We start from the raw sequence: 17,343 nt of genomic DNA, 5'->3' as shown, positions 1-17,343 counted from the left end.
AAAGGTATACGACAAAAAATTATATAAATACGAATGAATTAACATGTTTGTTTAAGAGACTCGAGAGTCGAAACAGAGCTCTGAATTTTTTTAGTCAATGGCGAGCCACATATATTTTTGTAATCTACATGACTCTGACCTATGCAAATTCATGGCTTTCGCTAAACTATGCACACTAGCATACTACATTGTATTGCTCCTTGCTACACTAGTCGTTTAAAAAAAGGTGACGATGTTGAAAAACAACTATTAATATGGTTATCGGTTCTTCATTTCCACCTCAAATAAGACGTTTTCATCTTGGTCTGGATCAAGTTGTGGCGAAGTATTTTTCACAGGCAGGTTGTGCATCTCATGATTTGACTCTGTTTCTATAAACACTTTGCTACTAAAAATAGGGCATTTTGGGATCAATAAAGCTATAGTTGATGCTCCCATAGTGATTGCAAAGAGACCCCATAAACTATCGAATCCAAGATTATAATCAACAGCGGCTTCAGATTGTGAACATTTGTAAGATTTCAACATAGAGTTCTTGTTAGTCCCTTAACAATATAGCAAGAATTACAGAAGGGGGGTTGAATGGAATTCTTGAAACTTTTTCTTAAAATAAAAATGTTCAAACTCGAATATAAATATAAGTGTATTGATTAGCACAATGCGGAATAAAAACTTAAATGAACCAAAACACAAGTAATTAAAAACAAGAGTCTTTAGAAACTTTCTGGTGGATTTAAACAATTCCACCAGAGATATATATTATATTGAGAGAACTCTGTGTACAAGAATGCTCACAGCTGCTTACAAATATGAACTACTGAGAATACAGAGAAATGCTAATAATTCTGCTTATAAATGTTTCTCACTTTTTGTATCTCAGATCTATCTTTTTATTTGCTACTTCTTGGTTTATATATTACCAAGATTACAAAGTCAAAAGACAGGATCATCATAAAAACTATCGGGTCTAATGCTTTGCTACTTTGTTCTCTATTACCCAGTTAATAGGCTTCCTCATTCCATTTGCATACACTTCGACGCATGTGACCAGTTGTCACTGTCAACTGATATTTGAATTCTTTATCCGTTGAGTACATGATCATCCGTCGACTTTATGATCATCTGTTGATGGCTTCATTGATCATCCGTCGACTGCTATATTGAACATCCGTTGATAGCTACTTGATCATCCGTCGATGGCTTTGTTAATCATCCGTCGGTAGCTATTTTGGCACTTGACTTCAATTCATTTATGCAGAATTACAAGACATCATCTATGTACAATTAATCAACCTATTCTGCATATCTAGTTAAAGTCAACATGACTTATATGCTACTACAGAATTTATACAAAGGTGTATACAGAAATGTGCTACAGACTCATTATTACATAAACTACTCTCTCGATGGATAATAAGTCATCATCCGTCGGGACTACAATGAGTTATCCGTCGGGACTATAATTATTATCCGTCGAGTGCTACATTATTTCACTAAGTAAAATCTACTTAGGTATTTTGTTTATGTAATCATCAAGTACACAACATATGCACAACAGTTCTCTAGTGTTAGTAGCGTTAGTAGGGTTTGAGCTTACTAACAGTATCCTCATCTGATATGTAATATGTAATATATTGGGAATTATAATTGAAATGATTTTAAAAAATACCCCTGAATGTAGATAGCTTCGTACTGGTTACAATTGCTATGATTGGTTTCTCCTCGGCCTTTATGAAATTCTCATATATAACTATAGCTAATTCTCCCAAATGCTTACTTTTATGAAAAACTCTACATTTATACGACGTCAGATAATTATTTTCGTCTATTAATCTTTATATAAAGAGTATTCATTCTTATTAAAAAATTAAAATTTACCTTCCATCTGTAAGCATAAATTTGACAACATCTCTTGGTCCGTATTTGGTAGATATTCGATTAACTTTCTCATATTTGTCAATTACTCTTATTAAATCTACAATTATATAATTCAGACTATTAAAAATTATAAACGTTTCTCCATATGTGGGTTTAATATAGGATATATAAAATTCGAATGAAGACATTATCAACCAAATTTTCTTGTAAAACTAAAAAAAGTAAATAAAAAGGTAATCTTACATGCGGCAAACTCAGGATTCTCATTCTCTCCCAAATATTTTGTTTCTTCCTCTAGGTCAGCCAAGTCCATGAATTCAAACTTATAACGTGGAATTATACCATCATCTTCAACACATTAAATAATAGTGGAGCCCAATAGTCTTATACATAAATTAGTTGACAGGGTTTGAGCTTACCAACAGTATCCTCATCTGATATGTAATATGGTTTCCATTAAAATAATGATATTTGTAAAATATGATTTATGAAATAATATGTTTTGCAGTCTTTTTTATTGGAAGAACAAATATTGATTCAAGCACTATAGTGAAATGGTGGACTATATAGAACTTAACTCTAATATTTATTATTAACTAGTTGATAACCCGTGTGAAGCACGGCCCAGAATCAAAATATCAATTTAATATAATGATTATAGATTTTAATTCTATATTATAATTAAAATATATAATAAGTAAAATTGTACTATTATTGTAATTTTTCTTTTGAAACTATATATAATTTTTATTTACTCAAATCTATACTATACTATAATAACCGGAATGGGGTATAATTTGATTCAACGGTTATTCCCTAATTTTAGTTATTAGAAAATAAATAAATAAATAGTATTATATATGTTAAACAACTAAATTATTAAACTACTATACACATAGTCTACTTATCCTACTAAACTACAACCACAACTTATCCTTTTATTGAAAAAATAAAGTAAATAGCGTTATATATCCGCTAAACTACTAAATAGTTAAACTACTAGATAAAATATACTTATTTAACTAAACTACGACCACATGTTATTCTATTTATTTTTAAAATTTATTATTATTATTATTATATATTTATATAAATATTTAAATTATAACATGACAGGATAAATAAAAATTTTAAAATATTAACGAGAATCCGTGCATCGCACGGGGTATAGGCTAGTTTTATTAGAACAACAAACTCATCGTTATTATGTCCCTATTGTTCGAAAAGACATAAAAATGATTCCATTTTATTATTTTAATAAAAAATAAAAAATAATTCTACGAATATAGAAATATCGTAAGTATAATATGATTCCAACAATCTATAATTCGTAAAAAAACAACATAGAACTCTACATTAAATAGAAATCTAGATGTGAAACCAAAATACGGCGTAACAGTTCTAAGATAAAACCAAGTACCTATCAAGAAATAATTTAGTTCTATAAAAATAGAATTGTAATCATAATACTGTTTGAACATATTTATTATTTTTCAGGTGTGAAACCAAAATACAGTGTCTATAATATCCATATTATTTGATTAAAATGAAATTCCACCAACTAATTAAAAAATTCTAAATTAAAATATTCCAATTTAAACACATGACGTATTTACTTGGCTGTGTTTCATCTTTTTCGGAACCTATTTAGTTGAGCGAATTTATAAACCTATTTATTTTAAAACTTAATTAAAAATAGGATTTAAACCTATAAGAATAATAAAAAAACATGACTTTTAAAATTCAAAAATGGGTAAAATAATACATATAAAATTATAAATCATACAGAAATCAAAAAAGATATAAATAATATACTTATACTTATAACATGAATCATAAAAATGAAACCAAAAGGTGGTGGAATCAAAAATTAAGTGAAACAAATGTACCACTTAAAAAAAGATTTCTCTTATTAATAGTGGTTATTAATATGTATATTTATGATAAATAAATGTAAATATATATATATATATATATATTTATAATAAATACTTTTAAAATATCCTACAGTTGTATAATAATGTAAGTATAAATGACTTATATCTATATATATATATATATATATATCATGTGTTTATGTTTGTTTTGTATTTTGTCTAAATATAAGTGATGTTAACTGGAATAGTTCACAGCAAGAATATTGATGATTCTATAATATCGAAACAGCTAAGAGACTGTTTGGGCATGTCCTTAGGCGATATCACCTTATTAATGAGTTAATGATCAAAGAGATATATATGTAAAGTGCATAGTAGTGATAATGTTGTACATGGTGATTGGCGTAGTGAAGTGGGATATTGTTAGTGTTTGTGACCTAAAACAACACTATAATGTTTTAGTTTAAAATATTTGGATTATTAATATTTATGTTTTATCGATTATTCCCTTTATAATTTATTATGTCTTAATATACTGCGATATAAATGTTAGATTAATAAATATTCTTTGAAATATGTACGTAACTTAAAAATAAGATTATGAGAATAGTATTACCTAAAGGTCAAGTATTATTATTAAGGCACATTAATGGTTCCTATTAGAGTATTATTATTAAGGCACAATAATAATGCATTAATACTGCTGTGTTTATTGACTCATGATCATAAGTATAATGATATTAAAGTAAAAGAATATAGACAAATGTAAATGTTATATATATATATATACATGTATATATTTCATATAAATTTTTTTACCTTAATTTCATGTAAATTTTTACCTACAAATTCAATATTTTGTAGAGAGGTACACGAACAAAGTACATGAGAATCTCTCAAATGAGTCTGTTTAGTACTTGATCTTCCGGTACACGATTAGAAAGGGTATTCGATGCATAGTTTACGAACACCAACAAATGGACAGGTCTGTTTAGGTGACACGAGAGTCGAAACAGAGCTCTGAATTTTCTTAGTCAATAGCGAGCCACATATATTTTCGTAATCTACCTGAATCCAACCTATGCAAATTCACAGCATTCGTTAAACTATGCACACTAGCATACTACATTGTATTGCTACTTGCTACACTAGTCGTCTAAAAAGGGTGACGATACTGAGAAACAATATGGTCATCGGTTCTTCATTTCTGCCCGAAATAAGCCGTTTTCATCTTGGTCTGGATCATGTTGTGGTGAAACATATGTCGCGGGCAGGTTGTGCATCTCATGCTCTGACTCTGTTTCTATAAACACTTTGCTGCTAAAAATAGGCCATTTTGGAATACCACAAGGAAACAAATAGAGCAATAAAGCTAGAGTTGATGCTCCGGCAGTGATAGCAAAGAGACCCCAGAAACTATCGAATCCAAGACTATAATCAACATCGTCTTCAGATTGTGAACATTTGTACGATTTCAACATAGAGTTCTCTAGCGTTAGTAGGGTTCCACTCTCTGATACATCAAGAACTCCTTGAGAGATGTCCGAAAGCAATGGGTCACCCTTTGGAAATACAAATCCAAAACCTCCCACTTTGAATGACTCTCCGGCTGTATATCCGTTGCAATTTTTAGCAAGGAGGACTTTGATATACGGAACTTCGAGAAAAGCAGCAGCGATCTTCCCACTCTTAAGGGCCTCGGGATAGTTATCCTCTACATATATCTTCTCGATGTTTTGTGGTTCAAATTTCAAGACCTTTTCCAGATACTTGACGACGAAAGAATTTCCATTGCACCCAACTTTTGCACCGGTCCTTCTTAAAGTTTCTACATTAGTCACTGGCAGATCAAGATTCTGAATTGTGAGCAACGAAGTCAAACTAGCTGTATAACTGGAGGTTAAAGCTAAAGCCACGAACAACCAGACCACTGCAGCCATCCGAGACAAGTTGCTGTGCAATTTGTCACCTGCCATTTGCAACTTTTAGATTAATGACAGTGAAGTAAAAGATAACAAGCAGATTAACTAAGAGAGTAAATTACGATTGTTACCTTGTAAAGATGTGAAGAGGGTGGTGAACGCTAGCCAAATAATGGTTCCACATTGTTTTAACCAACTTCCTTCGAAGTCTCTATTTGTCTGGCGCTCAATGTACCACACGACGAAGCCACTGTACAAGTTGACAACTGCGGTAGAAATCCAGGTGGACGTTGAGAATGGCTTCATGAAAAGCCATGCTCGAGTGGCAGATGTTTTCGACTTTGTATACAGCAGCAACTGTAAACCTGAGTCGGAGTAAGGCTGTGAAAACTCTGCATACGCACAGCGGTTAGCCACTATAGTTGTGTCCCCGACCACCGCGTCGAAAGTCTTCAGGAGGCCAATCATTAAATTAGCAAAATTAGTATATGTAAAATTCTATAGAAGAGAGATAAGAAGCAAAATTTTGGTAAGATAATCTTAGCATAGAGTAGCTAATTACCGTCAGACTAATCTCCTGGACTAGTGAATCATAAGTTCCATTGTAGGGGAAAAAGTCATAAAGTAAGTTGTATGGTAAACTTCGAACAACAGCTTTGAACACATCAATTGACAATCCTGTCACGATTGGCTGTCCCCCAGGATGTTCATATGTGACATTCACGAATCCTTTGAATGTGTTGTGACCAGGTACTCCTATTCTAAGCCTGTTGGTCTTTGTTGCAACCGCCCAACCTCTAGGAACTGTGGAAGCACGTCCTGGCCAATTAACTTGCCCCAATATATTCATAGACTTGCTGTATCTACTTCCCTTATCAATTTTCATTGAGAATCCTAATCCTTCAGACCAGAATCCGAGTTTTAGAGAACTTTTACCAATGACATTAACAATCTGAAAAATAGTTGATGGTGCCAGAGTTCCTCCTTTAAATATCACCTCTCCACTTAATCCTATAAATTTGCTCTCCAATATTCTTGCCAGTAATTTTTGCCCATCCACTGAGGTATTGTTGATTAAGTTATATGCAAGAGATTTCGGATTTTGTTTCCCTTCAATTGCTAATACCGCGGTGTATACAGCATCATAGGCATTCAGAGCTGAATTTCCAGGTTCCACATATTTCTGAGTTGGGTACACTGATTGAAATTTAGCCTTGAAACGCTTGGAGAAGTTCTTGTATTGCATCTGACCGTGGAAGGCAGAGAACCCCATTACTCCGAGGACACCTTGCATAACAGATATTGTGGACGAATTAAAAGAACCAATGAAATTTGAAATGCTCTCCGTGGTGATCCAAACAAACTCTTTTTTCATCATTCTCAGTCGCTTGGCTTCCATGAAAACATTGATTGCCAGTTCACTTGAAGTGTGGACAATGAAAACTCTACTTTGCCTTCTTCGGAGATCCCCCAGCTTTTCATGTACAGAACATGGAGGAAAGGCTTGAAGAGGCAGATAGTAATCAACATCTACTTCCAATTCTTGAAGAGCATCAATAAGGTGAGGAAAGATTCCATTGATACTTGAGGCTGTGTCTTCATAAATGACGGTTACTTTCCGCCATTGCCAGCTTTGAACTATGGCTGCCACTGCTTTCATCTGAGCGCCTTGAGAGCGAGCCATATTTACCAGAAATGGCAGTTGGCTAGGGGCCGAAGAGGGGATGTCATTGGCCAATGAAAGAATTGGAACTTGTGATGTGTTACCAAGTTGAGAAATAAAGGCCACATCTTCCCATCTATCTAAGCCAATGATTGCACTTGCATTCTTTTTCTGGATTAATTTCTTAGCTGCAAATATACAAGGCAAACGCAACTATCAGAACACTGCAACAATAGTAACAACAAAGGATTCTAGGGGATCATTCAATTGGTTTGTCCTACAAATGCATCATGACTGAAGTCAAACTTAACAATAAATAAAACCAACCAAGTTACAGATAGTTTAAAAGTGATATAAGTATCAATACAATGATTTGCTGAGATCGATTTGCGTTTTGTTTATATGTATCATCTTCAAATTTGCACTATATATCTCATATTACACTTGAATACATATTTGTTAGCTATCCGATCCTCTAGAAAACCTTGCTTTAGCTACAAAAATGTTTTGAAATTGGACTTATTCAACATTATGATTATCAAATCTAACTAGATCTGGTTAGTATATTAAAATTATAAGTACATTATCGTAATATAATAAATATACTCATACTAAGCCCAAGTAACTGGAGAAATGTGATGTTATACGCATGCTTTTTAGTAGTATTTCCACTATGCGCATGCTGACTTTTATAACTGAATCTGCTCGCTAAACTAATTAAAACTGAAAGTCGTACGTCCAATACATACATTACATTATATTGTATCGGTAGCTGCCGTGGCCTGAGAAAAGTTGCAGAGGGGGTTGACTAATTTTTCATTAATGAATCAGTGTATGCATTTGCTTTTCAAGTGAAGAGGCTTATATTCTGTATATTTGGAGTACTTTGCCTAAGCTTGTGTGTTTCTGGCTACGAAAATCAACTACTATAAGCTCCATATCTTGCATAAAATTTGTTTCGGCCATATTATGAATGACCACTACAAGAAAAACGAACATTTCTGGCTACCAAAATTGGTAAGAAATGAGCTTATGATTTTTTTTTCCGACCAATTGTTTCATTAGGTTATAAGCTATTTTTTCCGATCATTCAATGTTGGTCGGAAATCAGCGAGGGCATAAATGTCCGATTTTTTTGTAGTGGGCATTTGCACTTAGAGAATTAAAAATTATGATGGTTTATTACCCGAAGAAGCTGCTTTAAGAGGATCCTTTCCAGAGTCCATAACATGCAAGGCGACACGATGATGCAAGGGTACATGAGCATAACAATCAACTATAGCCATCTCCATTGCTGTTTTCTGCTGTTTGCCAAAGATAGAGGAGTAATCAGTGATACCTCCAATACGATGAAGCTTCGCATGATTACTGTTGGCTGCTATGTAGGGCGAATATAGCAGAAGGTATATGATTAAGCATCTGAAAACACGATCATGAACAACAAATCCCATCATTTGACTTTATTCTCAGTTGTGTGTGGAACTAAAGGAGCTCAGAAAGAATCAAAGGGGCTTAGTGTAAGTTTATGTTCAAGTAAATGATAATAATAGTTGTGAACCATGATTAGGTATATATGTAGAATTTCTAATCAACTGATTCTTCTTTAAATTAGAAAGTCTCATTGAATATTCTGATGATTACGTATGTATTGAATAAGAACAGCAGTGCCTTGGGACATTTACTCGGTCGTGATCACTTGGGTCATCTATTTATCAGAATAAGTTACCGTAAAAATTAAATTAATATTATACCTTGAGTACTTTAAGGGGCTGACTTTTAGTTACCGCAAAAGAATCTAAAACTAATTATAAGGAACTGACCCCCTCAATGCAGAGTTTAATTTATTTAAGTAGTTTCTTATATTATATATATACAAAGTCTAGATTCGTTAGGTTATTGTACGGCAAGCGGGTTTTATGAAATATTTCGGAGCTAATAGATAACATACATATTGAGGATTTTGTCTGTTATTAGTCCATATATAATCGTTAAATTATATACATACTAAAATATTTTGTGATCTTTTGAATAAGTCATCTTGTTATAATTAAGAGATGACTTAATAAACTTATTAGGCCACTGCTGTCACAGCCTCAAAGGTGACAAATAAATAGTCACACTTGACTTATTTACTTCAGTTAATTAAAGAACAGAAAGTACTGGCAAAAAAGTAAACCAACTCATCAAGGTATTCCTTTCTCTGAGCAAAATAATATTTCCTCAATCCCATTTAATTTTCTACCTCATTTTTTGGCATACTTTTTAATGCTTATTTAAAGATAACTCTATTATATCTTTTAAATTTCTTTTCTGTATAAAAGTTTTACGTTTAAATTTTTATTCAAAAAAAAATTAAAAAATATTACGAAACTATATTTAATAAAGGTATCGAAATACGTACAAATAGTAATCGTAGTGAAATAAATAGATAGAGAGCCAGATTGATTGGGGATCGTTTTTTATATCTGATAACCCTAAAGAGGGAAGGCACACAGATATATAAATCATAAAACATGATTTTATAATTTCTCTACAATCCATAACAATTTACACATAACAGTTATTTTTATATATTTAAGTATCCTATCATATTAATCGCATACCAAATAAGCAAAACCATTTAAACAATTATAAAGTTGATGAATCAAGAACAGCTCACCGGAGTCCCTGGTGAATGTTATGCCCTATTTCGACTTCCCCGTCATCTTGGGCTCTGCAACTCCTGGCGTCTCAACGGACTATCTTATGATTTATATATGTGTGTGTCTTCCCTCTTTAGGGTTATCAGATATAAAAAACGGTCCCCAATCAATCTGGTATCAGAGCTAGAAAATAGGCCGAGAATATGAACAGTAAATCACTGTAGCAAATAGTAGTAAATCACTAAAATTTCGGAATGAATAATAATCAATGAATAGTAACTAATGAATAGTGAAAATTAAATAGTAATTATAAATATGAATAGTAAAACACGAAATATCAAGATTAAAATATAAAAATTAAATGAGACCTCCAGCAAAAATACTAAGAGATAATAATAAAAGTTATAAGTCTAAAATAATAGCAAATCTATTAATTTATTTTATAGTAGAAAATAAAGAAATAAAACAAATGTGTAAGAAAAATCTATATTCACAGTTAATATATTTATATAAATAAAATAAATAAATATTTGATTTATGGAAGATTATAAGTTAAAAAATATTAAAATGATAGCAGATAAAAACTTTACTTTCAATAAAGATATAAATCAACATATTGAAAGTTGTAAAATAAGTATGCAAATAATAAATGAAAAATTAGATATTATAGCTAGGTTACGAACAATGTTGGAAGAGAGGGATGAAAAAATTAGAAGACTGGAAGAAGAAAATCTTTTAATAAAACGAGAAAAATTTATTAAAGAAATTAATTTAGAAATTCAAATAAAAGACTTAAAAGAAGTATTAACTGAACAATATAAATTAATAAATGATTTAAGGCAAAAAATTAAAAAATGAATTGGATAGATCCAAATGCAATAACTAGAAATAATAGAAAAATAAAAGAATTAATAAAAAATCAAGAAAAACTAGAAATAGCACTAGATAAATTGCAAGAAAGAAAAAATGAAATTGAATGGACAAGAGAAAATAGGGATGAAATAATAAGATGTTATCAACAACTTGGAAATATGATAATAAAATTTAGAAATAATAAACTAAGAATACAAGGACTTAAAAGAATAATTTTATCAAGTAATATAACTGGATAATAATACAGTTTGAAAAAATGTCATTAGAAAAATCAAGTGAAAAACAAGATGTATATCATCAAAATGGATGAATACGAAGAAGGAACATCACAAACTCTAAGTTTTAAACCGGATATATATAATCAAATCCAAAGTGAAACAGAAGAACTAACAATAAAAAAGATATTCAAAACATCATATTTTGAAAGAAATAAAGAAGTTAGATATATAGCTCAAAAACATGAAAATGTAATAGACATAGATACGATAAATAGAAAAGCAAAAATAAATTTAATAACAGATGGTTTGATAAAAAGAGAACTATCTAAATTAAAACAAAAAGAAGCAAATAAACTAAAAAATATTTATTTTGGAGCAATAGAATTTACAATAAAAGCATATTTTCAGAAAAATATTGATACTCCTATACAGATATATGTACTAGACGATAGAATAATAGGAAATATACAAGATTCATTAATAGCAGTAGTAAAAGGAAACTTGATATATCAGAAATTAAAATTTATAATACAACCTGATTTTAGCATATCATTAAGAGATGAAAATAAAGAAAGATCTTTAACATTATATTATAAATTTGATGGAATAAAAATGCAAAAGGGAAGTAAGGTAATTAGTATAAAAACTAAAATAGTATATGCTATGACTGAAACCATCATGTAAAGAAACAAACGGAATTAGGAATAATAGTACCAAAATTATATAATGATATATTAGAAAAAATTGAACATAAAGAAGAATCTCAAATAACAATCCCAGAAGAATTTACAATAGACTTTAGTAATAGACAAATAATTCTAACACAAAGAATTAAACCAATATGAGAAGGATCTAGATTAAGTTTTAGAAGAGAACAAAACCCTATAAAATTAGTTTGATCAATGAGTATGACCAGTAGAAAATTAGATTTAATAGAATTACCGTGTTATGAATCAGATAAATTAAGAATAAAAACAATAATATTTAATGGAATATTTGCCAAAGAAGTCATAACAGAAATAAATACTGGAGCAACAAAAAGTCAAATACATATAACTGAAGTTGACTCAAACAAATGTGAGGAAATAGAACCTCAAATAATAACTGAACCAAATAGTTCGAGAGAAATAATAATAACAAAAGATATAAAATTAAGATTAAAAATTTTAGACTTAGAATATAATATAAGTCTAGGAGTGATAGAAAATGACGTTAGTTATCAACTATTATTAGGAATGGATTTCTTAAATGAAATAAAATATAATATAACGAATGAAGGAATAAAAATAAATGATCAGAATAAATTAAGATTTATAGACAGAATATGAACCCTGAAAAGGTGATAAACGAGAAGAAAGATGAAATAGAAACTATTAATAAGATAATAAAAGAAACATTAATTATGTCTCAAGAAAAAGAACTACAATACTTAAAAGAAAAAGAAAAACTAGAGGAAGAAGTAAAAGAATTAGAGAAAATAAAAGGTAAGAAAAGAAAAACATGGATAATTGAAGGAGAATGGAGAAAACGAGTATATAAATATGAATAATACTGAAAATCAAATAAAAGATATTTGGAACGAAATATTTATAAAAGAAAGTTTAAACGCTATATTAAAAAAGATGGAAGAAAATCAAGAAATTAATAGAAAATTAATTAAGGAAGAAATAACAGCGTTATGGAATATGTCAGAAATCTCAATCTTTAAACAAATATTAGACAAGTTAACCATTATACAAAATAGTTTAGAACAAAATAAAGAAAAGAAAATAATTAAAGACGAAACAGAAGAACCAGAAATAGTACCTATAACAGTAATAGGAAGAACTAAAGAACCTATATTAACGGATATAAGCAAATCGAAACATAAAATGACTATAGGGGTTAAAAGAGCAATAAATGGTTTAGCAGAACTTCATAAATCAGGAAAATTCTAGAAAAATGTTTATAACAGAACATAGTGCTATAATATTTCTTAAAAAACATGGGAAAGAGTTAATGGAAAAAGAAAGACAAAAATATGAACCTATAAAACAAGAAATAAGAAAAGATAAATTAGAAGAATTAAGAAAAGAAAATGCTAAATTAAAAACTAAAACCAATATAGAATGGTTAAATAAATATAAATTTTATAAAAAAAAATATAAAACCCAAAAGAAAGAATTAAAAGAAACAAAGTTAGAAGTAATAAATATATGAAAAGAAATAGATAATTTAAAAAATGAGATTAATCAATTAAAAATAGAATTAAAAGGAAAGGAAATTATTAAGTCTGACGATAGTAATCCAGAAACGAACAAAGAACAAGATGAGAGCAGTAATACAAGTGAATCAGATACTAATCTAGGAGAAGAAGGATTAAATTACTTAGAGGAGTCAGATAATGAGGAAAAGGAAATGATAATAAAAGAAAATAAAGAAATATTAGAAGCACTTGGAAAAACCGTAAATGCAATCATAACAAATGAAGAAAAAAGCGATGAAGTGACATAGAAAAAAGAGAAACTTCGCATAAACAAACAAATTATGAAACCGAATCAGATAATATAATGGATGAAGATGCATACCCAGAAGAAGAAATAGAAGATCATACAATAACTAAAAATAATATTAAAATGCCAGGAAATATACCTATAGGACAACAAAACGAAGTACAAGACTTCATAGGATCAATAAACCAAGGAATAAATATAAATGGATATTTTCTAGATTTAGATAATGTCTACGACGATCAAGAAATAAGTAGAAGAATAAAAGATTGGAATTTAGGGATGTATATAGCCTTAATGAATTCAAAAAATATAAAAGATCTGGATTATGTTTTTGAACTAATATCAAAAACAATTGTAGGAAAAGCAGCATTTTGGTTAGAAAATATTATTTATGAATTAAAAGGATAAGTAAGAATGTATGCTAGAAGCTGGAAAGATACGTTAAACGTATTTGATATATTATTAAAAAGAGAATTTCCAGGAGAAAGATGGTTTGTAGCTCAAGAAAATATAACAGTAGAAAGAAAATTAGAAATAACAATGTATCTAAATAATATGAAATGTTGTAGGATTAGTAAATTACCAGAATATACTATAAGTTTTACTAAATTCTTTTTTGAAGCTAAGTTTTTACCCAATGAAAGCTTAGTATATCAACAATTGTATTATGATCATTTACCTTCACCTTATAATACCGAAATAACTAAAAAATATAATAATCTAGAACCTAAGGAAAATACATTAGGAGAAAGAATTAGATTATTAAGAGCATATTTAACTCGAAAATGTGAGGAATATAGAATTCAACAAAGAATTAAAAAGGATAAAAAACAAGGATTAAGAGAAATCTGTAATTTCACAGAGAAAAAATTAATATTTGGATGTGATAATCAAAATTATAAAACTGGAAGGAAATATAGGAAATATAGAAAAACAAATTATAATAATCAAAATGAATATTATAAAAAACAAAATAAAACCTATAGACCTTATAGACCATTTAATCGAAAATTTAAAAGAAGAAAATTTAAAAAATATAGAAATACTCCTGAAAATAGAAAGAGATTTAGATATAAGAGAAAGTTTAGAAAAAGAAATAAAACGAAAATAGCAGATTGTAAATGTTGGAATTGTAATGAAAAAGGACATTATGCAAATAAGTGTCCTAAATTACAACAAAAAGGAGTAAAATACATAGATACTACCGAATTAATAATAAAATTAGAATATATAAGAGAAGATAATAATAACTGGTATGATGAAGAAGTATTTTATATAAGTGAGACAGAACCAAAGGAAATAAATTACATAAATGAAAATGATAGTGATGATGAAAGTTTAACTACTGAATAAAATAGAATGGTAGCAATATATATTGAAGCACAGGTAGAATATAAACCTACTAAATATATAAAACAAAAGATATTTATAGATAGTGGAGCAGATATCTGGTTAGCTAAAGAAGAAGTATTTACTCAACACAAATAGAACCGTACTAAAAATAGAATAATTGTAACAGGATTCAATAACCATAAAAAAAAATAGATATAATTGCAGAAAATGTAAGATTTATATTAGGAAAAACAAGGTTTAGGTTACCTATAATATACCAGGAAAATAATATGAAACAACAGATGTTACTAGGAAATAACTTTTTAGATTCTTTTAAAACTCAAATAATAAAACAAGACAGGATAAGTTTGTTAACACCTTGCGAAAAATGGATAGTATTAAAAAGAATAGTACCTGTAAAATCAATAGAAATAAGTAATATTAAAGCCGAAAGAAAAACTAATTTAGAATATTAAAACAAAAATATTTAAAAGCCTTAGAAATAAATTTTGGAGAACATCCAATGAAGTTATGGGAAAAAGAAAAAATATACGCTGAAATAAAACTAATAAATCCTAATGATATAATTAGAAACAGATCGATAAGATATAGTCCAACAGATCAAAAGGAGTTAGGAGTTCAAATAAAAGAATTATTAAACTTAGGACTAATAAAAGAAAGTAAAAGTCTGCATAGTAGCCCAGCGTTTTTAGTAAGAAATCATAATGAAGTAAAAAGAGGAAAAGCTAGAATGGTAATAGATTATCGAGAACTAAATAAAAAGACTATATTTGATGGATATTTCCTACCATATAAAAGAAATTTAATAAACCAAACAAGTAATAAAAAATGGTTTAGTAAATTTGATTGTAAAAGCGGATATTGGCAAATAAAATTAACTAAAGAATCTAGATGTTTAACAGCATTTAGTGTACCACAAGGACATTATGAATGGATAGTACTACCATTTGGATTAAGAACAGTCCCACAAATATTCCAAAGAAGAATGGATAAAATATTTAGAGAAATGAATGATTTTATTCTAGTATATATTGATGATATGTTAATATTTTGTGATAATTTAACAGATCATTCGAAACATCTAGATATATTTATTCACACTATTAGAAAACATGGAATCCTATTATCGGAAAAGAAATCAGAAATATTTAAACATAAAATAGAATATTTAGGATATATTATAGATTCTGAAGGAATTCAACTACAAGAACATATTTCAACAAAAATAAGGAATTTTAAAGAAACATTAGAAAATAAAAAAAAAGTACAACAATTCTTAGGAATAGTAAATTACGCTTTAGATTATATAAAAGACTTACCAAAATTAAGGAAACCACTACAAGACTTAATAAAGAAAAATAAAACTTTTGAATGGAAAGAAGATCATACAAATGCAATAAGAATACTAAAAACAAAGGTAGAAAATCTACCTAAATTACGATTACCCAAAGATAGTGATCAATTAGAATTATTTACAGATGCTAGTGATATAGGATGGGGAGCAGTATTAGTAGCTTTTGAAAAGGATGATATTGATAAAGAAAACCCTTTAATATGTGGATATGCAGCTGGAACTTGGAAACCCAATGAAAAGAATTATCATATTAATAAAAAGGAATTATTAGCGGTAAAATTAGGAATTAAAAGATTTCATTATCATTTACTACCTGTAAAATTTGTTGTAAGAACAGATAATACTCAAGTAAGATCATTTATATTCAATAAAATTGACCTTTTACCAGAATTAAATAAAAGAAGAAATTGGCAAGCATTTTTTAGTTGTTATGATTTTATTATTAAAAATATATCAGGTACTAAAAATGTTCTTGCAGATTTTCTTAGTAGAGAACATGGACAGGGATAACAAGAATATTCAACCGATGGAAATGATACTAGAAGAAATCAAGAGGAAGAATGAACAAATTGCAACCTTGACCCAAGAAGTTAATAACCTCATAAAAAATCTTGAAGGAGCTATAAAACTTACCAAAAATATTACACCCCAAACTTTTGTGTCAAGACTAGCTACAACTCATACGATATCAACCCTTACCCAAACAGAAATATCCAAACGAGAACAACCAAAACTTCAAGTTTCCATATCAGACATAATTAAATACCCAAAAGAATATATAGAAGCCTTTGAAAAGATAACAAAATTTTATGACTACAAGTCCAATAATACCATCCTCAGAACTGGAAAGTTTAGTAAATATCCAAGGTATATCTGCAAAGAAGATGCTGATCCTAAAGTGGTAGAAAGCTTATTAATGTTGGGATTTATTGATAAAATCATGGTTGATGAAATATTAAGAAGTATATGAAAACTTCCACCACTAATAGTTGAAAGCGTTAGTGCAATGATGCAATCATATGGACCAGGAGGAATATATGGAGTGCAGGTATTTGATGCTTGTACCGACTT

General features: G+C 29.2%; 1 protein-coding gene across 1 annotated transcript; it reads right to left on the bottom strand.

Annotated features, from left to right (window-relative positions):
- Nucleotides 1-4,685: 4,685 nt before the first annotated feature.
- On the bottom strand, nucleotides 4,686-7,460 carry LOC141717171 (glutamate receptor 2.2-like). The gene is made up of 3 exons (XM_074519278.1): nucleotides 6,240-7,460; nucleotides 5,809-6,127; nucleotides 4,686-5,724 (listed from the first exon to the last, which is right to left on the bottom strand). The coding sequence occupies exons 1-3, from the start codon at nucleotides 7,359-7,361 to the stop codon at nucleotides 4,946-4,948; spliced, it is 2,220 nt and encodes a 739-aa protein (XP_074375379.1). The 5' UTR covers nucleotides 7,362-7,460; the 3' UTR covers nucleotides 4,686-4,945.
- Between the last annotated feature and the right edge of the window lie 9,883 nt (nucleotides 7,461-17,343).

This window comes from Apium graveolens, chromosome 4, assembly GCF_009905375.1.
Source record: "Apium graveolens cultivar Ventura chromosome 4, ASM990537v1, whole genome shotgun sequence".
Classification (NCBI taxonomy): domain Eukaryota; kingdom Viridiplantae; phylum Streptophyta; class Magnoliopsida; order Apiales; family Apiaceae; genus Apium; species Apium graveolens.
The sequence above is the reverse complement of the archived record's forward strand: the minus strand, read 5'-3'. Positions and strand labels throughout refer to the sequence as shown.